This window comes from Triturus cristatus, chromosome 4_1, assembly GCF_964204655.1.
Source record: "Triturus cristatus chromosome 4_1, aTriCri1.1, whole genome shotgun sequence".
Classification (NCBI taxonomy): Eukaryota; Metazoa; Chordata; class Amphibia; order Caudata; family Salamandridae; genus Triturus; species Triturus cristatus.
Window position 1 is genome coordinate 508,403,375 of NC_140585.1, and position 26,200 is coordinate 508,429,574.

General features: G+C 43.7%; 1 protein-coding gene across 2 annotated transcripts in view; it reads right to left on the reverse strand.

The window, feature by feature from the left end:
- The window catches only part of SOX5 (SRY-box transcription factor 5), a 423,652-nt gene that overhangs the window by 305,542 nt on the left and 91,910 nt on the right, over positions 1 to 26,200 (reverse strand). Inside the window, exons 1-2 of one of the 2 annotated variants that reach the window (XM_085652752.1) lie at positions 23,385 to 23,506; positions 19,669 to 19,882 (exon numbers count right to left, since the gene is read on the reverse strand). In XM_085652752.1, the coding sequence (XP_085508878.1) occupies positions 19,669 to 19,882; positions 23,385 to 23,471 (301 nt within the window). In that variant the 5' untranslated portion in view covers positions 23,472 to 23,506. Of the gene's footprint in view, positions 1 to 19,668; positions 19,883 to 23,384; positions 23,507 to 26,200 lie in introns of those variants that run through there. The other variant, XM_085652751.1, reaches the window with a different exon arrangement.

The following is a 26,200-nucleotide window of genomic DNA, read 5'->3' on the forward strand; positions in this document are numbered from 1 at the left end:
TTGCCTAGCTGCAGCAGTTTGTATTAAGTGGTGCACACCTTCTTCACCAGTGTGCGATATTTCCTATGTGATTTGGTCATCTCGCCTCAACCTTTTACGTGAGGCGTGCAAAGTCTGTAACATACATGAACCGGTTTAACTGGATTCGAGAACAACAGAGGACTTCTTCACAAGCCCCAAGAAATAAATACATTTTTGGTAACATCCATTACACCGTGGAAAAGCAGACGTTTCTAAAACAAAAAAATGAGATGCGAACAAAGGAAACTTTTTAACTGCACATTCTCAGGGCCCTTGAAACCAGAGCTCAGGGGCTGAAGAGTTTTACACCAGTGAAACACAGAAAAACCCTTTACCACATGTTCTTGTAAACTGGTGGATAACTAACTTGAAGGTTTCTCTTGTTAAATAAGCACCTACTATTATTTGTATGTTTTATCTTCTTCGTTTTGTTCTCATAGTGGGAAAGTAGGAGGTGGCAGAAGACGCGCAGCATTGCAATACAACATGCCCAATCGTTGCAATGGACCGAGTGCCTCTGCACTAGGAAATCAACAGCCAAGAACCATAGAAGCGGTCATATTTACTTGCTTTAATTCATAAGTCACCATTGTTGACCACTACCATTAAATATCCCTTGGCTCTACAACTAACCAGGGCCCTATGCTTTATTTATTTTTGCATTTATTGAGGTCTTTTTAGTAGTGCTGAGTGTCATTTGAGGGGAACTTCAGAGTGCTGTACAGTTCCCAATATAAGATCAATATTTTGGATAGCTAAAGTCCAACCGAAGGTGGGGCATGACCCCTATCTGATATTCCTCGCTCACTTCCCGAAGTGTGTAGTTTAGTATCGATTGGATTATATGTATGAAGATCAGGGCTTTTGTATTGTGCTACAGTAATATTGCAGCAAAACTATCGATGACCAAAATATTGAGAAGGTAACTATATATTTGCATACATACAGATTTACTATGCTTAATGTCAAATATTGTAGAGATAAATATGTAGAGCATGTGGCGTAAAGGCCAGAGCGGCCGACTTTGGAACTGGGGAACCAGATGGAGTCTCTGCATTGGCTCAACATCCTATGATTCTGGGCAAATCACATAATCTCCCCGCGCCTATCAAAAAAAAAAATGAATGTGTAATGCAACTGGTGCTCATGTAAAGCGCTGCAATACCTCAGGGTCGAGTTCATGCTATATCAAAACTGCAACAACAAAAGAAAAAGTTACATATTTGTGGAATTAAGTATAAGTATATTAAATCTATACGAATCCATAAATACTTACCTTGTCGCTATCTTGGTCATCAAAATCTTTGCTACAATATTATGTTAGGACGATATGAAAGACGAAGTATTCTGGTACCATTGCATCAACTAGTGCCTTAAGCTGAAGTTTTTACCTTAAAGTCGTCTTGAAAATATCCGTTTTCAAGAGCTTTCTGAAACAGGTCATTAGGTACTGCTCTAAGGGAGGTAAGCACATAGTTCCAAAGTTTGGAACCCTCGACTATCTGGGACTTACCCCTTTTTTTTGGTCATCTTGACTCAGGATTTTAGGGAAGGTGCATGTTGGTCTACCATGGCCTCCTGGCGGGGATATAGTGTGGAGCACGATATTGAAATATGAAATGTCTTTGTTCACGAAAGCCTTGTGAATGGCACAGAAGAGCTTGACTGTATTCCTGCCTCTATCTTGAGATAGAGGGGTGTTTTAGATCCGGTTTGCCGTGGTCGCGTTTTCTAACATTGAGGTATCATTGGCTCCCTTGTTTTGAACCCTTTGAATTATGCCACTGAGTATTCTCAGGTTACTCTGAACCTGGTCAGCTTTATTAGATTTGTACTTTGCAGTAGGGACACTTTTTCCTGAGAAATAAAAGTTGGTATCTCACTACTACAGTGACGGTATTGAGAAGAACAGATCTGTATCAAAAATGATCCCCACGCGTATTGTGTATTGTACAGAGTCCGAGGGACTGTCATGAAAAAAGAAGCTGATCAGAATCAGTCCCTCCCAGTACTGGGTCATTGTTTTTGTTCCAGTCAGACAGGCCTTTTCCTTCATCCAATGGAACGTGCTGTTGAGACATGTGATGAGGTTTGTCTGGTTTCCAAGTTTGGGTAGTGTCTGTTTACATCTGGAATTGGGCTTGGTAGACCTGGAGTAACTGAGCAGGACTCTGCCCTGTCCAGGCAGAGATAGCGCTCAGTGATGCACCCACTGATGTCCTGGTCTTGGAGGTTGGCCTGCCGGATGTGCAGTGGTAGGTCATGAGCTATGACCCTAGGCACACTCGGACATGAATGTGACATCGAGCAGTTTACCTGGCCAATGGTCTCAGGCAGATGTTGAAGAGAAGGGGTGAAAAGAAGAACCTTGTGGACCCCATAGGAGACTGGTTCCGCTTTTGGCGAGGATGTGCTCATTTTGATTTTAAGTAAGCAATTATGGGGACTGCTCCAAAATAACATTTGTTATTTGCTTTGTTATGTTTATATCCATTTAGGCTAAGGGAAGTTTGTTTTATGGACAGAACGACGGTCATATAGTGTACGGAGTCAAAACAGCGGTTCTAGTGCAGCTCTGCGTAAAGTCAAAATGCAGCTGGAATACATAAATTGAAGCTCTCAGGAGATCAGTAGCTGATGAAAATAATGAGCTGAATTGAAGGCCAAATGGGGATCTGTAAGGATGATGGCTCATGGGGAACTAGGTTTCTCCAACTGAGCTCTATCTAACATAGATGGAAGTCAATGCTGCATCAATGATAACAACACTCTGCCATCTCCCCAAAAGTGACACATCAAGCACTGACTGACACACCGTTCAACTGCCCATCAACACCCACGATGCCGTACTGACATGGTTGAATGGGCACTGGGCATTCATTCACCCGTTGCTCTCCGATGATCAGTAATTGATGTAATTAACCCTTCAACTACTATCTTAAATGAATTAGAGAGTATCCCTTACATCCTGCTCAGTACTTAATTTGAGCCGGTGGTTTCTAGTGCTCGGCACCAGCACTTAATTGTCAATTCTGGTGCTTGTAACAGTCTGCCACAAGGTGGCGCTGTCTGACTGATTTAGAGATGTGCACAACACTAGTTAATTGTTGATTCAGTACACATTAAAAATTACTATTACCTACCGCCCAAGCCATTTTTATAGCTTGGGAGCCTGAAATAGTCATAATCTTCACATTTGTAGTTGTGTGATGGTTAATAGTTGTGTTTTTACTATCATTGGCAGCATGGCTGGGTCAATTTGAGGTACAAGCTACAGTGGCCTTCTGACGAGAGCCCTGGTACTTATTTTTTCACAAATTAAGCACTGATCCTGCTAGGCAGTACAGCGAGAAAATCCTATGTGTCATATTAATAAATGCTGCTAGCCTATGAAATCTGCTGCATGGTCTACTTGGTTGGTTTGGACCAGGGAGGCACAAGCCTGAGATCTAGCCAATGAAACGTATCGCTTGTGCCTAAAGTTGCATATTCCTGAATTGAAGGTGGAGTAGAAACACAACATGAAGAGATCTGGCGCAAGTGTACTTTAAAATGGTACCAACAGCAGAAAAGCTCACATGTGAGTGATTTGCATTGTATAAAAATAAGAGACTGGTTTCCAGGACTGCGCATATCATGTTTTAAATGCATACAGTCTTTTCTCATGCACACGGTGGCTCCTCAGCAATGGCCCTATGATATTTTACGGTTGTTTTACTTTTCAGCTGCTGGCTCTAAGCCAGTGTGCGCGGCGGGGCCCGGGCCAAGGGAGGGGGGAGGAGGAGTAGTATATCTGCACTTTTAAGTGAACTGTCAGTTTGACCTGCCGTTTCAAGCAGGCCAAACTGACATGCGCAATTAGGTTTCCCCAACCCGGCTGTATTGCACAGCCTAGACTCTATGTGCCTGAGCGAGCGTTGATCCAGCCCGTTCAGGCCAATCCCTACGCTACTCTCATGCTTGAGAGCAGCGTTGGGATTGGATCAGGAGTCCGATGTTGTCCCAGGGAATGCTAGGACCAGGAACAGAGGTGCGCGAGGCTGCCGGTAGCACCAGGTAAGTCTTGTTTTATTATTATACTTTTTAACCCCCCCCCCCTCCCGTCGCGCTCTCCCAGTGTGCTTCGCGCTTGACCCTTCTCCACCCTCGTACTACTTCCACCCACCCCTCCGGTCTTTATCTCTGGCAGCCACTCCTGCATATGTTCTTTAAAACATTCATGTGAATCCAGGCCAGGAATATATTTGCAAGCCTCCTTCACACAGATTCCTATACAGCAACCAGCCTTCAGATTGTTGCACATATACTTTGCAGAGAAAAAGCGAAACTGGCGAAGCAGGCGGCAGGGAGCAGGAGAGTAGAGGGTCGCTGCGCGTACTCAAACAAGGATGGCAAAATACAGTTTGAAAACATAAATCATGGCAACCCATGCGCTTGGCATATTTGGCTGCCAACAGCATGAAAAACAGAACAGAAGGTGCTGTACCAGAATGTATTAAACGGGAGCTTAGAAAACAATGCAGGCCCGAGTATCTCCTTGGCACACACTCCCTTGGAGGCAATGATCTCTGGATTGTAACAAGTCATTGAGCAGTGCAGGGTGTGTGGGTGTGCATTATGTGCACTTGTCATTAAAAAAAGAATATTCTGAGAAAAAATAAGCAGTTGTGCCTTCAAAATAATGTACTTTTGCGGCCCAGAATTGCTGGCTTTTTGCTGACTTCCCCACGCACGTAGGAACCAGTCATACAGATCACATCCACAAGGGGCGGAACACAACAGAGTGGCGTAGGCAACCAATCTCGCGCGGGTGGGCGGAGTGCGCGTGCGCAGCGCCACAAAGAGGTGCCCTTTGTTCCTCGAGCATGGCCACCGCTCCCATGCCCTCCACATGACTAATGCCACGCTGCGGTGTCTGAACCTCTCGGGCATGGCGCACAATGAGAGCACAACCCGGGCCCTCAGCAACAGTGATGAATTTATCCTAAAACAACAAATCAATTCTTTGCCCATTAATGTCCTAAATAACAGCGTAGGAGCAGTGTCCTGTTGTAATAAACAGCCATGTGTTCAATTACTGTCTGCGCTCCGGCTCCCGCGCTCTCCAGTAATTACACCGCGCACTGCATTCTACATTGACATTATATTAATGCGCGGGGCGGACGGATCTTAAATGCGAATTAAATTAAGGCTAAACATTTCAGAGTGCACTGCAAGAAACAGGACTGCTAACAGCATATTATTTAGCAGGAAGCGGGGAAGTGTTTGCACACAGGCGTCCGTCCTCCGGCTCTGCTACTCGCCCAAGTCGGAGCCATTTGTGTTCGTCCGCCGACAGGCAAGTTAAAACAAACAGCCGGGCCCTGTTGACTTCCCATATCTGGTCTGTGGAATGCACATTTCAGTTAAGGCCTGTGTGCTCGACAACAGCCTTTCGTAAATGAAAGACAGGGAAAAAAAATGCAAGAACTGCCAGGTGACAACAAAGCAAAACACTCCGTTTCTGGAGACAAAAGGGCAGGATCGACGCTCAAGAAAAGGCTTCTCACCCTGGCATATCTGTCAAACAATTTCTATTGTCCAGGAATAGCATACAGCAAACACGCAGACAAAGGCTCCGATGAAAGGCGTGTTTACTTGTGCAAGGGCCCCTTTTATCCGTTTCATATACTCCCTGCGCACCGTTTGCATTGTGTTATTAGATAACCAATAGCAACAAAGGTGGGTGAGTGCGAGGGCTTAGCGCGCGCTATTGTGCGCCCGAGAGATACCTGACCGCGTTGCCACCACCATCCACATTTAGGTTCCAGAGAACAGTTTGACCTCGGTCTAGGCTGTGGTTCAAATCACCAGATTCTGGCAGAGGAACAATAGAGGCCACTCAGCAGAAGAGGCGTGTGCAGGCGGGAAACTCAGGAGCTGAACCTGTGCTTCTCTAAGTGCAAGATCCTTCAACACCTTAGCGGACACGTGATGCACCAAAACTGAGAAGCTGCTTACAGGGCTTATTTTTGGGGGAAAAAAAAATAGGTGTGGGTGTATAAAGTCATTCATATAAGCCTGCCACTGGCACTGCCTAATGCCAGGGATGCCCAAAGCCACTGCCGTCTTTATTTTAGCAGCCTAGTCTTGCTGTGTCTTCATCTCACTCTCACTGGTTCTTCTTCATCCCACCATTTCCCTCCCTAAAGCCTTTCTCTGTCGTCCTCCGAGTCAAAGTCAGTTGATAAAACAAGCATTTGCAATGCAATAGGTCTCGCATTTACAAGTTTGATCTATTGGCATTGTAAATCTAAACACCTTTTAGTTATGTGTTGTTTTTAAAACCGATAAATAAAAGGCATGGTCATTTACAATGCCCATAGCGTAAATTCTCTCAAATGCGAGACCTATTGCATTGAAAATACGTTTGGCGCTAGTGCTCTAAACATTTTTAAAAAGCGTTGGGAGAGAGCATGTCCTGCCTACAACAGCAGGCAGGACAAAGCTATTTGATAAAATAATGCTTGGAGGCTGTAATAAACCCCTTCGCTGCGGCGCGAATTCCGCCGCAGCGCTGGGGGTGTTTTAAGTGTGCGCGGCGCCGCCATGCTCATGACGGAACCACGCCGTCATGAGTCACGGGTGAGCTGTGCTCATGACGGAGTGGTTCTGTCACGGCGCCGCCCACTTACGTTAGACGCCCGCACAGGCGGGGAAAAGGCGCCGCCTGGGCGGAGCGGCAGCCAACGGCCGCGGCATGACGGAACCACTCCGTCATGAGCACAGCGCGACCGTGGCTCATGACGGAGTGGTTCCGTCATGAGCAGGGAAGGGGTTAAAGCCTACCGAGTAACAACACACGTAACAAGGGGTGTCGCCATGTTAGGTTACAAAATGGGACTAGGTGGTACTAAGGAGGGACTACTAAACCTATTGACCAATGAACAGCCACAGTTTACAACGGACAATGACGCAAGCCAATGAAAAATATGGGCGGAGAGTAGGCAGACCTTCAAGTCCCTTCCTGAATACAGCATGCCTCGCAGAGCAGCCCATGCGGTACCCAGGCTCGACCTGAAAAGGAGGGCAAGTACCAGACCTGCTAACCTCCAAACAAAACTCATCGTGTGAAAGGAGTTAACTTGGAGAGGATGGGGCTTTAGCCCATTACATCCAAAGCAGTGAAAGTGCTTCTGAGGGGCGTGGCCAGTGAGGACAAGAGGGTGGGGCCTCAAGCAAGTCGCAGCCCGTGAGCGCAGCTAAAAAAACACAAAGGGAGACTTCAAAGGCTGCCGCAGATATCCTAGGGATATGCAAAGCCCCAATGGACATCAGCTATGCTCAGCTTTCCACACAATGGGAGTTGGATACACTCTCCGTAGGGGTTTTCGACTCACATTGCTTGCCACTGTGTGATATCGGCTCTTCATCGGAAGACCGTGTGAATGGAGTGGATATCAGTTGGCACTGTGCAAGTTATTAGGTCTGCAGTATCCAGAAGTGAGTGCCTTCGAACACCGGCACAAATGAATCACTGAAGTTTCGACTGAATTTCACCTATTTGCGAATGCTCACTAAGGCACACCTTTACTGAATGATGTACCGAGTTGAACTTCATGTTACACGAGTCCAAGAGCTCCATGGCTGGGAGTGTCATTTGCAGCTTGCTACATGAAAAGAATGAGGAAATATCAGTTGAAAATCCAACATTTCAAAATGCTTTACATGCTTTCTTTTATTGCGTATACTTTCACTTGATAGGAGCTTCTACTTAGAAAAACCCAGCGCAATTGCTATTCATGAAATGCCCAAGCAGTATCATTATTTTTACACTAGGAACATCCTGCCCTTAATGGTTTGTGGACAAAATAGATGGTGCCTGGCCTCGTTGCAAGGGAATTAAAACGTGCTACCATCAACAATTAGGCAGTTCTCTGGGGCCAAAGATGACACTGCCGCAAGAGGTACTGGATGGTGTAATGAGCTTCTGAGAAATTGCAAGGCACAACATATTCAGTGCTGAGAGCCTTGAGAGGACAACAAACCTCGCGCTCACGGCTTGCAACATTCCATCTGGATCAAGAATTCCTATTTCATCGCTCAGTGAGAGAGAGTGGGATCCATGCGGCTACCCAGACCAGAAGACTCTTTGATCATGGCGGGATCCCAACGGGACCAAGTATACATATCAACCTAAATGTGATTTTTGGCGCTAAAGAGGACACCCCGCTCAAGTGATATACCAATACAACTGTTGTTTTTGCCTCACTTGATTCAACCTACAAATGTAAAGTGCCATTTATCAACCAAATCAGGCAAAATCTGCCACAGAATCAAATAAAACAAGTTGGAGTGGCAGTGCTAAACTGGCTGTAAATTTATATGCCTGTATTCCTATATACTTTCGATACAAATAGCCTCATGGTGATTGCTGCGGTCATTGACATGTATGCTTCTGTAAGTCAGAGGGAAGGTGCTCAGAGAAATGCAAAAAAAACCAACCAGTCATCAGATTTGAACAATTAGAGGCATTTTAAACAAACTTATGACTCGCGCCATCAGCAGCACAGAGAAAACCATTATGTTCTAGATCCCAAAAGGATAGGATGTGGGACACGTGGATTCTTCTAAAATATCTATTTATGAGAAACTTGTCCTCTAGGGGACATTCTCCTCTCTAGCAATACAGCTACCATACATTCTCACTCAGGAACACAACCCAATGAAGAGCCACGACAGACTTAAGAAAGAGTTTCTGAAACACCAACATTAAACCAATTGGAATGGAGCAGTTACTATATATATACTGTGAAAAGAAGACTATGTTGCTGTGTGTCATATCTTCACAACAGGTAAATATTGTAATACCTTTTATTTATTTGTAGTGCTAATTGCACGAACCTGACCCAAAGGGCAGAAGGGTGCTTAAAATATATGGGCATGTAAATACATTTTTGAACAAAAAAAGACAGCAATCAAACAACAAAAACTACCTGGATAAACAGAATATAGTTTGGCAGTACTCTTCTTGGACTTGTGGGCGATACAAAGTCTCTTAAAATTAGTTACTGATGGAATAAACGTTGAAAGCACAGACTTTAGGATCCTGTTTCAAAAGGTGATATTGTCTTAAAGTCATCCACATGTAAGATAGACGGGATTCTTTTGAAGAGTTTTATTTTGGTCATGTGCGGGTTACTGTGTGCAGGTGAACTCAAGTTCTTCTCTGGGAAAACGACCAACGCTTTTACATTTTTGACAACTGTGGGTTTGCACTGCTTGAGCTGTGTCAAAACACCGAGAGGCCAGTGTTCTGCCTGTGCAGGAACCAGCCTGCCGAGCAATGGAAGAGCCCTGCTGAGTAAAAAGTCTTCCAGCTGCAACATCACGAGGCAGCCAGTTGTGCCGTAAGTGCACGCATCTTCAACACTTTGTCTGAACTGGGGAGCAGTAAAAGGCCTCCAGAAGACCTCGAGGTCCACCATCTTTCTCAATAATGTGTACCTACAGTGTGTGCATTTAACATTTGCGTTCGACTGTTTACAAAAGGTGAGCAGAAACACATGAAGTTAGAAACAGCATCCTTCCTCCATCGCTTCTGCTTTGTGACTCACGGATCGCAAGATGCGATGACACATCAGCCCTTGACACAACTACAGCTGCCCTAGAACAAGGAAGCCAGTGCACCTCACACATACCTCCTACTTAAAAAAGAAACGTGTATAAAACATATGCACTGCTCTTCCATATGCTTTCAGAAAAGGAAGGAATGAATTAAATGTCACAACTGTATCTCGCAGCTTATGAGAGCGAAGTTACATTGTTCTCACATACAGTGAATAAGGTCATTCAATCAATGTAGATCTGATTGGCTAGACAATTCTGAGGCAAATCAATGGCTCTTAGTGAAAGGAAGAAACATACTTTATGCTATGGGAAAACAACGAGCCGTATAGAGAAGGCGTATGTCCTCCTCCGCCAGCAGTGAACGAGGACCTCAAGTGTGGAGGTACCATGTGGCATAATGTAGGAGGGCAAGCCTGTAATCATGGGATCATCAGAGGTCTCACTTTTGGCTTCCTCAGAAATATGCATAGAATTCTGCATTCCTGCTGCTAGAGGTAGTGGATTCAAGAGTGTATATTGGTTATGAGAGCAAAGAATTACTAATGGATGATTTATGATAAGAATTAATAAGCATGTATGAAAATTGTGTGTACGAGTCCATTAAGGAAAGGAACCGGCTGTACATAAAAATAGAGACCAAAACAGAAATTCCATAGAAGAACTTCGTCTCTGAGTTACCCGTGGAGGGACAATATTACAGAGACGAGGGCAGGAAAGAGAACAACATTAGTAAAGTGTAAGTACAGCTTCAAGCTCTGGTCAGTGGGAGCTAGGTAACTCTGAAAGAGGAGAGGCGTAAACGGCTGCCTCTCACTGGACTGAGCCAGGGTGCTGCCTTCCATCTCCCTGCCTCTGTAAAATAACAGAATTACAGTAGCGGAAGGGGGCAGCTTTGCCTTGTGGTCCAACGAAAAAGTTATCCTTAGGCAAAGGGAAATCCATGAATGTACAAGACAATATGGAGTTTATAAAGAGTAACAAAAGCCCTTTGTCCACCCGTTAGGATTTTGTTTGATCTTGGGCTTCACGAAAAAAAATGAAAACTAGGATAATAGCAGGAGTTGTGTTCAGTATAAATAACTCTCGGGTGGAATGGTGTTCCGCTAAGCAGATAAGCATGTCTGTCCTTTCTTGTTTTGTTTGTCATGCGAGCCATGTGAAACAACAACTGAATAGCAGCCATTGTTAGGGATCCAGCCATATCACGCGTTTCACATGATAAACATATCAAAAACAGGGCATGGCTATTAAGCAGATTCCTTGATTTGCTGTGACAAACATTCCACAGAAATCAATCAGCAACTAACAATGCGCATGAAGAGACATCAACTAGATTTTAATGGCAAGAAGAGCATGCCACCAAGGGCTCGTGATCTACTGGTAAAGTCTTTACTTAGTACTTTTATTCTTATAGGACTGCGAGGGGTTGCATTATTCATAGAAACGGGATCGCCTCACATACCAGGCAGAAAAAAATCTGCAGAAACAAAAAAGACACACCATAAAAAGATGCAGCGTTGTACTGCTAGCTGAGACTCACTGTGTCTGTCATTTGCTGTACATTTTGACCATATAACATTAACAATTATGGCAACACACCTGGATCAATAGATAGAGCTGGGCTTTTGTCCATTCTGTTGACTTTAGCTTCCCGCCTCTGACCACCTCTGACCCAACTTCCCATCAGACCCTCTACCCGGACGTGAAAGACAGCTTCCAACTCAGAGATGGCAGATAAGCATAGCCAGACAAGTGACGGCAGAAAAGACCCTCCGACTTCAGAGGGAGCTGAGAAGCGTCTCATCTGCAGGGCTGTAAAGCGGATCTCATGTGTCCTTTTTTCACAGTAGACAAGCCAGGAAACTTATCCAGCCAACTAGCAGCACGTAAGGCAACTTTAAGTGTTAGCAAATCTTCTTGTGTGGGATTACATCTCTGCTGCATTTGCTTTCTCACTTTTTTACTCTTCTCCACAACAGCCAAGGCAAGAGAGCCGTACAAAGGGCTGCCCTCAACCTATGGGCACCCTGGACGCAGGTGCTAGACAAAGTTTGAAGTGAGCCTTCTCCTCACCCCAGGGCCGGCCGTGTCCTCTCCATGAGCAGCTCATATTACAACAGCGCAAGGATCCACTTGATACAAATCAAACAGATCTCTTTAATTAGGGCAACCTCTTTGCATTCACTTCTTAGTGCTAAATGTGCCGCGCTGCCGGCCTCAGAGGTCGGAGCCATTTTAAAATGCACAGTCATGACAAGTGCCCCATGGGTGGGTGGAGAGAGCGCCGCGAGCGTGGCAAATGGCTTTCATAAGAATGTTGTGTACCGCGCATAGATGAGAGTGTTACAATTCAATAAAGGTCCCAACCTTCCCTATTAGGGACAAGAGGCAGGGGCAGCAGGTGGCGGCCTCTTCACTCCTGCATAAATGAGCTCCCCAAAAGCTGCCACATGTAAATGCTGGCACTCTCTCCCGCTCCGTTCAGCGAGGAATAGGCTGAGCCAATGGCTTCTGATTAGAAAATTCTGCATGCTAAAACAAAAGCAAGATAGGAGACAGCTTTCACTTGGAACAAGCTGGTGAAATGAAATGCGGTCAACTAGAAATCTATCACCCATGTGTAATATTCACAGTCGGCATGCATGATTACACTAAAACTACGTCTGCATTAATGCTAGTGAATCAGAATACCGCAGATTCTAGGTTTGGGTAGAACTTTATGCATTTTATTCGACCACGTTGCTTTTTCCACCTACAGGGCAAGCTGTCGAATCAACATTCCAAGGACTCTCATTGAAAGAACATCAGAGTGCTTGAAACGTTTGAAGATCTGAGCAAGCGAGGACTGGAATAAAATCTGAGGCACCCATACTGAAATCCACTGCATAGGGTTTTCTGGGGTGGGGAGCAGTTTTATAGATAACACAACAGACAGCCCAGCTTTGGATAAGCAAAAGCTGGCAAGGCTTCAATCTCAGGAGCCTCCATCACCAGGTTTAATCACTTGACAACGGAGAACAGGGCCACCTCAGCGCTTCATGGAGCTCCCGCATTCCCATGGGTTTGGTTCAGAAGTCATTATTTTCCATTCCTATGACTACTGATTTCCATCTGGTGTCCACTTTTGAAGAAGGAGCCAGAAGGCGAAGGCAGCCTTGCTCAACATATGTGAACACATGGTCATGCAACGCAGTGCAACCAAAGTGCGTGCAAGCTGAGATTTCAGTGGGAGAGTGTCAGGAACAAAATGTCGAGGTCCGAGACTGAGAAGTACCCTTGCGTGACCTTCAGTGAAGTAATGTTTGCGAAAGCGTACTCGCTGCCTGATGGGACAGCACATAATCAGCTCTAAAACCAAGGCCAAGGAGCAGGCTTCTGTCAAGGATCTGCCTGCAACATTTTCCATCACATCTGATCTGACTACACCAATAGGTCAAAGATGTTCCTTCCCCTCAGATACCTAATGGCAGCTGCAGATAAAACAAAAAGCAAGAGCAAATATGCCCTCAATGTGGTTAAAGATTGGATGATTTTAGGTCATTCTAAATTACATTCATGTGGCAGACACTTTCCCCAATGTTTGCACAGACAAAATAAATATATAGAGCTATGGTTTTATTTGACTTGCTTTGTATGAGTATGTCTATGTCAAAAGTTCGGTTAATTAGTTAATAACTACCTCTGTGCCTGTAGCCACAGCAGACCTGACAGTTTTAGGGTGTTACGATGCACCAAAAACAGGCTCACCTAGCAAATAACACTCAACCTCATGAAAACCAGCGAAGCCAGAGGGCTACAGGAGTGATAGAAGCATTAGAGCCCTTCTCTTGAGCACTAGGGGTACCACAAGTAACTGCGTATTGATGTGCATCCATTTCGTTCAAGAGTTTGTATAGCACATGCCACAGCATCCAATCAGATTCATGACCCTTTACGAAATGATTGTCATTACTTTAGAAACTTGTATAGCGTGACAGCTACCCACACTGGGTTTCCCGGTGTTTGGACACAGATAGGTGCATTGAAGGCGGTTGACTGAAAACATCCAGGTTTTCAACTGTTTCCGACAAGTAGTCAGAGCACGGCTGTTCATCATTTGACTGTATTGGAGCACATAGGAAGCGGCATTGTACAAGTGAGTTGTAAGACGTTTTTTGAACTAGTTTGCTGTTACAACACCATGAATGGGTTGAAAGAACATTCCATAGTGGATACCATCTAAGGAGATGTAGGACGGAAGCTGAGGGATGCTTACCAAGTCTTGAGCTGCGGAACAGATGATTTGAGTATGCATCCAAGCATTGATTTTTTTAGGGGCTAGCTGTACATACATTTGTGCATGGTGCTCAGTACTTTCAACTGCCTCCAGCAGAATCATGTCCGAGGTATCAAGCTGCCCCTCGTGTGACCTTTGGAGCACGGTGGGCAGTCACTACAAATGGTATATGGACTCCTGAGAGCGGCCGGTATAGACAGAAATACAGAATTTAACTATACTATTGAACTGTATATTTTCAGAGGTAACCCTCACCTAAAGGGATACCTAGTCTCTGAAAGATTTGCAAAAGGCAGCCCAGTGCCTCCGAAGAGGCTGCTGGTGTTCATCTTTTCCAAGGGCGAGCTCCGTTTACGTGCAAGGAACCTCCAAATATGAAGCACGAGGTGGCTGAAAGACAACTATGCCTGTAATGCACTGCCTTCATTTGCACAACTCACCTTTTGGCCTGGTCAGAGAGGCATTTGACAGACAGCAGCACAGGGCACTCGAGTTCCACCTCTATGAACTCATTAAGATTATTCCAATACTTTGTTTTGACTTTCAAACCAGCAGATGTGCGAAGTTACCATCTAGTACAGAGGACATCCTTCTGCTGAAGTGTCCAGAGACAGTTTACTATTCAACCGCTCTGCATTCTGTGAGAACTCCAGTGGCACCTGTGCCCTCAGTCAGATCTGAAATGGTAAAGGATGCTGGACACTGCCAGGAGAAGTGCCAGGCTCTCTTAACATCTGCATCATATGAGAGATGCCAGCCAACACAGGAGCAGTAAAGAGCTCAGCCTAGGAAAGGGCTTGCAAGGAGGACTCAGATTTGAATGATATAAAACACGTGATAGGTCAATTGAAACTAAGTCATATTGTCCATTATGCATATTGCGGTGGCACGATGCCTTCATGTTTCCATGGCACACGCCACAAAGGCCTTTTAAAGCGGCCTAGCTGCAATCCAGCGGTGCAACTTTTAAAGTGCCCCAGGATCCCCGGGAGGCAGTGGACCGAAAAGAATACGCACATTTACTCAAGGCATTGCTTCGAGGAAGAGCTGCAGCATAAATAAGCACAACCACTAAATGCAAGAAGTCCAATGACCTTAAAGAATAGAATAAAAATGAGGAGTCTTTGCAGATTCAGACAAACTAAAACAAATTGGAACATCTCCAGGAACAGAAAATGCTCCATTGACTACGAGACAAGAACAGAAACGAAAAGCCAAGGCGACTCGCAGTGCAAAGAATGAGGCGTACCTCGCTTTCTTTTGTGAACCTGGGTGAGTTCATGGACCTCTGAGAAGAATGGGATTTAACTCTTAAATTGAGAACCCTAGGTATAAGGCTGGTGCACTGAAGCCTTCAGAAATTAGAAACCTCCCCCTGTTCGTCCGCTTCCTCCTTTTAATGATTCAGTTTCAGGACAATGGTACTGTACAGTAACTGGAAGGCCCGAGGGAGAGCCAGGGGCCTTGCAGAGCACATAACACTTCACTGAAAACGCTATTGTATCTGGATGGGAGGGACTCTCCTTTGAAACTAGTCAAGTTAGAAGAGACTAACGAGTCATTAGAACGTACGCTCAGTGACTTTGGTAGTGAGTTTATGTCTTAGGGGCCTGATAATTAGAAGCTTACATGGGGATTTTCTGAAGAATGGAACGATGAGAAAAGCGCTATGATCTTTCGTGCCCATTTCTCCTGTGCATTATTCGCTATCCGTCCCAATGCACAAATGACTAATGTCTTCAACCGCGGAGGACAATCGTGGATTAAACTTGGGAAGCACCCAGCTCATGAAGATTTAAAGCAAGGGGAATTTTGAAGAAAATATTTACAACACAATATTCCTGTCACTGCTCCCCGCATATGCACTTTTCGTCTAGCAATAACAGGAAATGCATTCATCTCTCTCTGAGCACCAGGCTGCTTTCTTTGGAAGCAATCATTAGGTACAGAGACCTGTGCATTGTTCGGGGTCATTCTTGGACATTAATGAGGTTGCGTTAACCTTGAAGCCTCCACTCTTGGACGTATGCAAAGGCCTTGCCACTGATGGACACGAGTGGCCTTGAGTTCTATTCAGCAGTGGGTTGCATAGAGTTGTATCCCATTTGTGCGGACATTATCTCTTATAAAAAGACCCGCTTGTACCTTCAGTTCAGAGAAATGTCCAAAAGTGTTTGAGGTCTTTCTACATCTCTGATGATTTTAACAAACATCTTGGAATAAGGAAAGAGGGCTGCAGCACACCTGTAGTAAATGTGAATTATATTTGGCGAGTGGACACCAACCAGATTGAGTTGCCATTTCATACATAAGCGCCACCAATACTTGACTAGATCTCCCACTTGGAAAAATGTCATTGTCATCTGAGTTTATGCATGCCGCAGCGCACACTGGAACAAAGAAATAGTCCACAAGTCAAAACGGTGTCTCTGTGTATGACGGGCACATCACAAGTTCAAAGAAGGGAATAGCTAAGTCAGTCCTTTCTTTTTTCAAGGACAATAATTTGTGTACCAGTAAATATGAGAATAATATTACCTTTTCCCCGTGCAACAAAATTGCAAAAAGGTTGTCTTTTATATTAAAAAACGAGTTTTTTTTTCTTTTATCATCAATCTAGGACTGGTTCTAGAACAAAATGGTCACCCTACAACCTTTTGCCCCTCATTAGGTTGCAATGCTATAGCATTGATAACATCATTAACTCTTAGACTCTATTCTTTACCTCAAGGCTTTCACCGCCTTCATATACTTTAATGGGACCACTAGCGGTGGATTTCTCGGTTGTCTAATGGAAACATGGATGACTGACACCGCTGTTTCAGGAATGTCAGAATGGAAAGGAAATTATTCATATTCTAATCATCCCCCTACCCGCTCAACCTGTCTCCTTCACCTGCCTGTCAACGTTTCAGCATTCCAACTCATAACGGCCGAGGGTTTGTTCTTGGTGTATGACGGCACTGAGGTGCTGTGCTGATAGGATACCCTGGAAATACACACCAAACAAAGAAAGTTGCGGGATATCTATGCTTAGGCCCAATTCAATTAAGGGATTATGGAAACAGCTATCTAGAAGAAACTTTATGGATCACAGAATCTACTATACCCCACTTTATTCAACAATTCATCAATAATGTGTTGCGAGTCTTAGCGCCAAGCCCCAGCCACCTCAATTGGTAGAAATGCCAATCTCCATTTTGAATAAAACATTCTTTCTCTACTTTTAACCAGAAACTTGCTCCAGATTGTTGTAGCTTTAAGAAGCCATTTCCTATTTGTTGAGCAAATTCGTTGAAATATGTATATTCGTATAGTGATCCTGTCTCTACGTTCATCCTTCGTTTGTTCCACAATAAGCATGCTACTCATTTCCCATCTTCTTCTATGTGAAAATCTACAACTAAGTTAGTGAACGAAACAGAGATTTTTAAGTGTGACCCGCACATTTTTACTAATGCCCGTCTATACACACTGGACTAGTGTTATTGGCTTGTGTGTATCCTCCACCATCAGTGTGTGCTCTCAGCAAGTAATGCTACAAATCCACTATAAAACAATGTAGAAAAGCTGAATAGGACACCGCCTGCATACCTCCCCTTTGATTGAGGGCGTTAAACATAGTTCCGTACAACAATTTCCGAGTTAAGAATTGAGACTGAAGAGCTCCACATTATGTACAAAGCCGAACCTAGGCATTGAAAAATGTTGTCTTGAGAGAACTTAAGATTAAAATGAAGCTTGTGGTTTAGAAGGTAGCGTCATGATTTATATTAAATAATATCCACTTTGCTAAAATGATTTTCCCTGAACATCAATTTGCAATATGACATCAGAGCCTAGTTGCTCTCCTGAATGGTGACCTTGCTTCTGCCCAGCGATCGGCCACATAGTGGCTGTGTCTGAAACTAGCAGGAGCTAGGACACCGTGAATACTTCCATGTGTGGAGGTGATCTTTTTTGCTAAGCAGATATCACTAAACCATCTTAGCTGCTTGGCTAAAAAAAAGAAAGTTTGCAACATGTGGGAGCGGAGAAGTGAGAAAGTCAATTTTTTTCACAGTATATTGAGTTGTATTTGCCCAAATGCACATTTACAACTATTTTTTTTATTATTTTTACAAAGCCACCGGATGGCTGCAAGAAAATAGGGCAGGTTGAAGAAGAATCTCTTTTAATGCCCTTGTGCAAACTGAATCCAAGTTCACCTCGTGGCCTCTTTTTTGTCTGGCGCACCATTAGCCATTCTCTCCAACTTCTTAAGGTTTGCTCGCGAGTTTTCTGTTAGAGGGAAAAAATTGCCTTTCCTATTCTTGAAATTCTGTTGGGGAGAAAGCCAAGCTATGAATATGGCACACTCATAATGATTTAACAAGGGCTTAATGAAATTTTCATCACAACCTGCTGTTCATTTTAATGGCATTTGAAAAACAATGGAACAATGGCTACGCGCAAGAAAAGATTTTTCATGCCATGCATTTGTAAGCCCAACATTCAGGTTCTTTCTCCTTCTCTCTCTCGTTTTCAAAGAGCTGCGGATCTTTTGTTTGTACATTTTCATTTTAGCAGTGCTGAGATAATGCACAGACTCTGTAACCATTCTAATGCCTGACTGTAACCTTTGCTAATGGAGTCTCTGGAGCTTGTACAGCCTCCCACTCGAAGCTGTGTCCTTACATCTTGCCTATTGTTGGCTCTCTTCTTCCTCCTCATCAACCTTGTCCCCTTGTTTCCCTCCTCCCGCCAAATGCACACAGCTTGGACTGCCTTTTAGGAAGACGAATCATGGGGCTGGTCACAAAGTCCCCTCAAATGTGAATCAGACGAGAAAAAGGCTACCTTCGTTACGGCAGCCGCTGTACGGACAGAAGGCCAGATCTCCGTTGGTGCTGGTCTCCGGTATTGTACTGGAGTGCGGGTCATTTTACCCTGGCCTTGTCAGAGAGGTTCCTGTTTTCTCAAGCTCACCATACTTGTAGGAGGTAACTCGCTAAGTATGAACTTGATTGTTTTGAGGTCAATTTACTAAAGCAAAACCACAGAAAAGTTTTGCTTGTGTTGAGGGATGGCAGGGTATTTGAAAACAACTTTGGTGTTCATCAAAGATGCACAGAAGCCAATTGGGAGCTCACTGCCCATAGGAGAAGATTTCACATTAAGCCCAATGTCAGCATCCACTGCTTTATCATTGCCACGCGTGTCCCCTAATAAGACAGAAGGACTGAATGAGCTGAGGAAAACTGAAGACATGTGGACACTGGTGATCAAGAGCATAAGGAAAAAAAAAGAGTTTGAATACAGTGAACACCAAGTGAAATCGAGTCACCGGTTCAAGATGTGCTCATCACAAGATGCAGATCTGATCAAACTTGAAACTTGTTTAGGTAACCTATAGGAAGCATAGAATGCATTGACCCATATATGGTAAGGCTGGGCGGGCAGGTATTAGGAGAACTCTGGCTCAAAAGAGAACTGTGAATGCCACGGTTTGTTTGCTGGCATTTGCCTGACTATGGCAAAGCATTTAACGGCTTCAAGAAGCCACCACAAGATGTCCTCAACTACCCAAGGCCTGATTTACTCTCAGGTTTCAATGGTTTCCATGTGTAACCTGAGCTATACATGAAAGGGCATATGGTGAAAGCTTGGAACACAGACATTATAGGTTTGGTGTACACAGAACCCCTGGAAACTTTGCTTCCAAGCCCAAATACCCAAAGACGCAATGCTGCCAGTGCCATCGATGGATTCTCCATTCCTACCTTCTGGCTCGCTCTTAATGAGCTCCTCCATTTTCCTCTGTTTCAGAGAGTCCACAACATCCGCCAAGCTGCCTTTGCGCCTTTCAGGAGTTCCCATGGCCGTGTTCGATAACAGCTCCCCACTGCTCTGCCGTCCTCCTTCGTCTGCCTTCAGGGGTGAGGTAGCTGAGTTGTGCAGGACAAATGAAGGCATCATTTTATTGCCGTCACCTTCCTAAAAGGTAAGCATGATTAGAAAAGAGTTAGTTCATCACACAGGAAAACTATATCAGAGCGTTACTGGACTTACTGTTCCAGTGAAAGATTCTGAAAAGAGAGAGCGGTCTTTAGACATGATCACAGAAATAAGGACAGTGAATGGGTATCCTCGGCCCAGAGTCACATTAATGTGCACAAACTTACACACTGTAGACTGACACCTGTGGGTCGCATAGACGAACACATTTTTAGTGATTAGCACAACAGCAAAGGAGCACACATAGCACAGTCCCAGTCTCGCACATGCATGCAAGTGGAATTTCCACATAGCAGAAAACCTACAGGAGCACACAAGGTGGAAACGCTAAGACATATTTTTACTTTGACTTTTTTCTCAATAAGAAAATAATTTTTTCCTTATGGAAAAACTAGTTATCTATACTTCTATGAAGTAGGGGAGGCTCATTTTTTTTTCCTGCGCCTACGTTTCCACCCCTGTATGTAGTTACGACACTCCATATTAACTGGTGGTCATCATTCTTAAATCGAATCAGTGTGCATAGCCGACACTGATCTCCTGGACTCAGGAGTATGGAATTTCCATCTACAGATTCTTTATTGTATTTTTTTTTTTAGGTTACATGCTCAAATAACTTTGCGACTCGGGTCTTCAGATACGGGGTGGCAGAACACTGGGGTAGTAAAGATTGTGAGTAGGAGAATACAAGTGACCACCCCAATTCCCAAGCTAGGTACATGTCAGGAGAGGGATTGTTGTTGGGACTATAAAACAGGACATAAACCGGTGAATTGGATTAAGATATATGGCTGTCATTTGAGATTCAATAGAATATTCAGCACCTGAAAATTACTGAAGCTGCAGGGTACAAGAAGTAATGAGTACAGGGTTGTCTTCAGAGCTTTCTCCATCAACCATCAACATCTGTGTATGTGTCTCAGTGCCCACAGTCATGTCACTTATTCCTATCACTTTTGCCTGTTGAAAATTTCCAAGGTTTTTTGGGGGGGAAATATGAAGCAGGAAATTAGCATATATGTGGATGTTTTTCTACAAACCTTCTAGCTTGATTTGCCAAAGACACTTCATGTGTCTGCCTGAAGACAGGCAGACACGGGGAGGTCCATCCTACACTAGTGGTGTGACCATCCAACCAACGAAAGAAAATGTTTTTTTCGTGACATTTAGCGATATCCTTTTTTGCTGTGACAATTACACTAAGACAATAGGCGAGAGATTTCTCGGACCTCTAACTACTACTGCATATCACAAGGCGATCACTCTCATACATTATGTTTACAAATATTTAATTACAAACATTTACCCACCAGAATTGGGCAAAGACATATTGCATAATTTTTTACTGCTAATTAGCTTTTCTCATACATCTCGGGAAGTATATATTTGCTCCATTCCCTCTGCTGCAGATGTCAGATATAGTCAATTCGCTTTGCCTGGCACATGCCTCAGTGAGGTAGCATGATGTGCCTCTGTTTGGTAGCTACATCAAAAACAATCACAAAGGCAACTTTTCTGACTTGGGTCTCCATTTCTAGTTCTTACGTAATTGGCAGACATTTTTAAAATAGCATAACATCTTTATACATTCTTGAGAACACCAGCTTTGAAAATGTGTTATAAACATTGCATTTTATAGTGTGCCGGGAAGGCCATGGCCACATTCCATTGATCAATAGGTGGATTTGTTAATCAGCTTACATTGTCTCTAGGTCAGAGTCGGTTTTCATCTGCGACCAATAAAATCATCATCAAACTCTATTTATTGTGCACTGTGAATGTCACAGAATGGCAGCACAATATACATTAAACATTGAAGAGGAACAGCTATAAAAACATAATTAAATAATGGACTAAGCCATTTCACAGAAGTACTGATGCAAAGATTGGCTGCCCTGACCTGGGTTCCCCTTGGGTCTCTGGAAGACTTTGGCTACATGGGAAATGGTGTTTGCTATAAGGAGCTCACTGACATTCATCAAGTGTGTAAGGAAGCAAGGGTGTGTAATGGATCAGAAGATTCTGCAGTTGGTGCATAGAGGGAGGCATAATACAGGTCTTCAATTTCCCTACCCAATCTTGGTTTACCGTATAAATAATAATCTGAATGAATACCTAAATAATACACAATTTTAGTGCAATGGCATTGTTACTGTGCACGAATAATACCAGGCTATAATAACAAGCTTGACATTTAAGTATAAAGATGTCTACTATATCTTGGAAATTACATAAATCCCTTGACAGCTGTCGAACTACCTTGTTTATCTCCAGGGTTCCACTGATATTCTTGGCTATGGTTAAATGTACACATGGGCTCATTCAGAGTGTGGCGGAGGGCTCACTGGCCCACCCGTTCAGCAGAGGTTACAGTCTCCGCTCAACTGGCGGAGGACCACCGATCCTATTTAGAGATCCCCGACTGCCTGGTGTGGATCTGTAATCCCTTTCACTGCAATAATCGGTTAGCAGTTGTAGCAAAGCAAGTGAACGTTGCATAGCCTGCACCAATTAGTTGCACCTACTCAATAAAGTATTGTTTTCCAGAAACAAATCCACAGGGGATGGGAAGGGTTGATGTTATTGTAAAACAAAAAAATAAATGATCGTGACATGTTCGGAGATTTCTCCTAGTGCGCGGAGGTCATTCAGTGATTTCCATACCTGGGACCAGGTATAGAAATACATAACTAATACCATCTTGCTTGGCGGTATTGGGTATGGAACTGGAGTAACAGTCACCACGCCCTTAATAGTGTGTGTGTTGTGCGTGACTTTGTCTGTACTACGGCGCACATCTGATAAAGCAACAGTATTTCATGGTCTTATGGGAATATAGACTGCTTGTATATGGAATATCTGGACTCTAAAAACAGATAAAAGACGGGACCACGATGGTACAAGTCCTCTTTTACCGCAATAGAACGCATGCCCCTGAGTAACAGATACTACTTGTGAATCTGCCCAGCTGTCGACGAGCTAGAAAATGTAAACTTAAAACTGAATGATTGAAAGTTAAGAATGGTCTTCCATGTGTCTGGCTTAGTTTCGATTGGAGTCTCCATAAATATATGCATAACAGAAACATGCACGCAGGGACATAAATGACTAAGATATACCTCGTGTGTAAAGTATTGACAGAGTAACAAGTCATTAGAACAGAGTTACATGTTGGTCTCCAAACAACAACATAAAATGTAACAACTCAGAAGTAGCTCCACTCTGGATCACAAGTGGATAGATTATAACAATCTAGAAAATAAATAATTTCATACTGAAACAAAATATACTGAAAACGTTCCAACAACGGCACAAAAACGCGATGATTATTTTGCAATATAGAGCTACTAATTTCTGCCAATTATTTAACGGAAAGAGTGTCCCCCGCAGGATAGCTCTCCCTCTAATTCCAAAGCTGGATTTGCACTTTTCCCATGATAAAAGCAAGCCCTTCCTTTAGCCTAACAGTGCTAGTACTCACCAGTAAAAGAAGGAGTTCTGGACTACCTCTCCCCTGCTTCAGTTCAGAAATCCAGAAAAATACTGCTTTCTGGTTAAGAGTTCCCATCAAAGGAGAAACGCTGAATCTGAAAATTGCCCAAATGTTTTTAATTTGGTTCCAACAATATATGACTTCTAGGAACAACTCTTTCTCCCTGTTCAGCATGCAGCAGGTAATGGATATTTCTTCTCCAGTTCAATGGTAAAATAAGCTTCCGGCTTCTCAGGATCACGTGAATAATCTTCCTTTGTTAATCTTGGAAAGCTTTACCTAATCTAGTTCACTTGTCGCCTTTGTGATTGACAGGAAAAATCAAGCTGCTGAGCAATGGACAGTGCTTCGTAGGCGGTTTCTGTTTTCATGGAAAATATAATTGTAAAAATTCTATATTTACACTAAAAACCTTTGGGATCCTGGAAATCCGATTCGCTCGCTTCACTTACCTATAGCAAATGTATTTCCAATGATTGTTGTTTTTAGTAACAGATAAATAGTGCTTCATATCACTGATGAGCTGTTGAAGCACTTGTGCTTGATTGGAACAGTGAACGTTTACACGGGAAGTGTTTGGGTGTACTCCTACAAGACTACATTGGAGTCTAGTTGTCTCAATCTTGTTTCAAACAGAAAGAGACAGCCTGCCGTTTCTGTAGGAGCCTGTTCATTCTCTTGCAAGGTGGAAATGCTAGGGGTGTGGAAATGGAGACGCACTTCCTCTCCATGCAGGTTTCGTGGTTCTAGAGAACAGACAGAGTTCCAATAGACTGACATGGAAGCCAGCTCATTTACATGACAGTTGACGGCAGGCTCCAAGTTGATTTTAACTTTTTCCCCACTGCCCATTGCCCTCCACCCAGAGGATGCTTGTGATGGAGACAATCCAGGCTCAGCCTTGGACAGTCCTCAACCACAAGAAAAGAATGTGTGCAGTAGCCAGGGTGTGTTGGACTGCAAAGGCAGCCAGTCCTGGAGCAGACACCCTCTGTCCTCCTCCTCCAACCTTAGCATCCATGAAGAGCCACGGTCTGAACATAGTGTAAGTGCCGCCCCTTGCCCCACATAGATTACGACAGTCAGGAAGTGTTCCACACTTTTCTGACTGCCACTTGGCTTTTTTTGCTTGGTTTGCATGTCCTGGCATGGAGTACTCCAGGACGTCTTGATCTAAATGCGGTTTCCTTATATGTTTAAAGTAGGTTAGTAAAACAAAAATCATTCTAGTCATATTCATTGTTCATCACTTACAACTGATGCTCAAAGAGACCCCAACCACAAGAACCATGCCCTGTGTGAAGAAACCAATGTGCACAGCCCTTTCACAAACTGCTCACCAAGGTTTCTCGGCTTCCCAGTTCACGCGCTTATTGCTACCCAGATCATTAACGTCTATGATCACATGAGTGTTCTGAAATACTCGTAGATGCGTACTCTTTTATGAGATCACCGCCCTTGTAGTACTGATTGACATTTGTTAGGAGAATACCTGCTCATCTAGACATACCCACACTTTGATGATGCTGACAAATGTGGAAAACATAGTGGCTAAGAGTCTGATTCCCGTGGTCCTCCTCTGAGAGCTCTATTTTCTCCGAGTAAAGTGTATGCACCTTATCTTTGTTTCTTGCCCATTATCCAGAATATTGCCATGTTCCCAACCACAGAACACAACAAAGACCAGTTGGCTTCCCTTGGAGTCTTCTGGTGGAGCACGTTCAAACACACTGCGGAAATACATACATTACAACACACACATCACTCCTCTTTGAGCTGCGTTATGAATAGGTCTCCCGGTATTATGGTATGTATTGTTTTTGCCATTTCCGTCTGTATTTATCCATATTTGTTTTTTGCACATTTTATCTGTATTTATCCATATTTATTTTGGGTTTTGTGGGAAAATTAATCTGAAATTAGTATATTTCCACATTTATTTAACCGATAAATATGCACTCATGCTTGAATGTCTGACAGGTTTCAGTGCTGTGAACACCCAAAGAAGACAAATCAGTGCACTTAAATGAAAATATGCAAATTTTAGTATCAACCTTGTGCATATCTACTACTGTTAAAGCATCTTCACTAAAATGTGTTTGTTGTTTAACCCCCTCATCTATCAATCCACACCTATTGGCCTGGAAATCATTGTAGACAGCATTTAGTATTACTCAAAAAACAACCCAATTTCCATTTTTATCCACATTTAAAAATAAATACAGACAAGGAATGGAGGATACTAACAAAGTAATATTGTCAATCCACTCCATACATCACTTGCGGCTCAACCCCTCCCAGTATGTGCTGATCTGTGCCATTTCTGCGATGGATCAAGGCAGATGGGCCTGCCCGTCTAAATAATGTGGTGAGCTTTAAGGTCAAAAACTGTGAACACGGTTTCACATTCAGGCGAAGGCTTAGACTTGCTCTTCCATCATCAGAGACATAGGTTTCTCATACATCAACATCCACACCAGGGGAGCGGATACGCCATGTTTACGTTCACTAGCCAATGCCTCTTGCCCTCTTACTTGTGCCATCAGCACTTATGGCTTCTTGGGTTAGAAAGTATTTTACAAAAAGACAAAATATGGTACCAGTTGAAATACTCTTTTTTCCGCCTGCCACCACTCAAAGCAAATCGTAATTCTGAGTGTCTCACTGGCCGCTCACTGCTCCTTGAATACCCACAGCTAGTGCTCTCCAAACACCACTACGCCGATGAGGGAGAAACGTGTTTGCCCAATCTACCATGTTCACCTCTGCTAAGGCAGGGGAAACGGGCAATGTAAAAACATGTT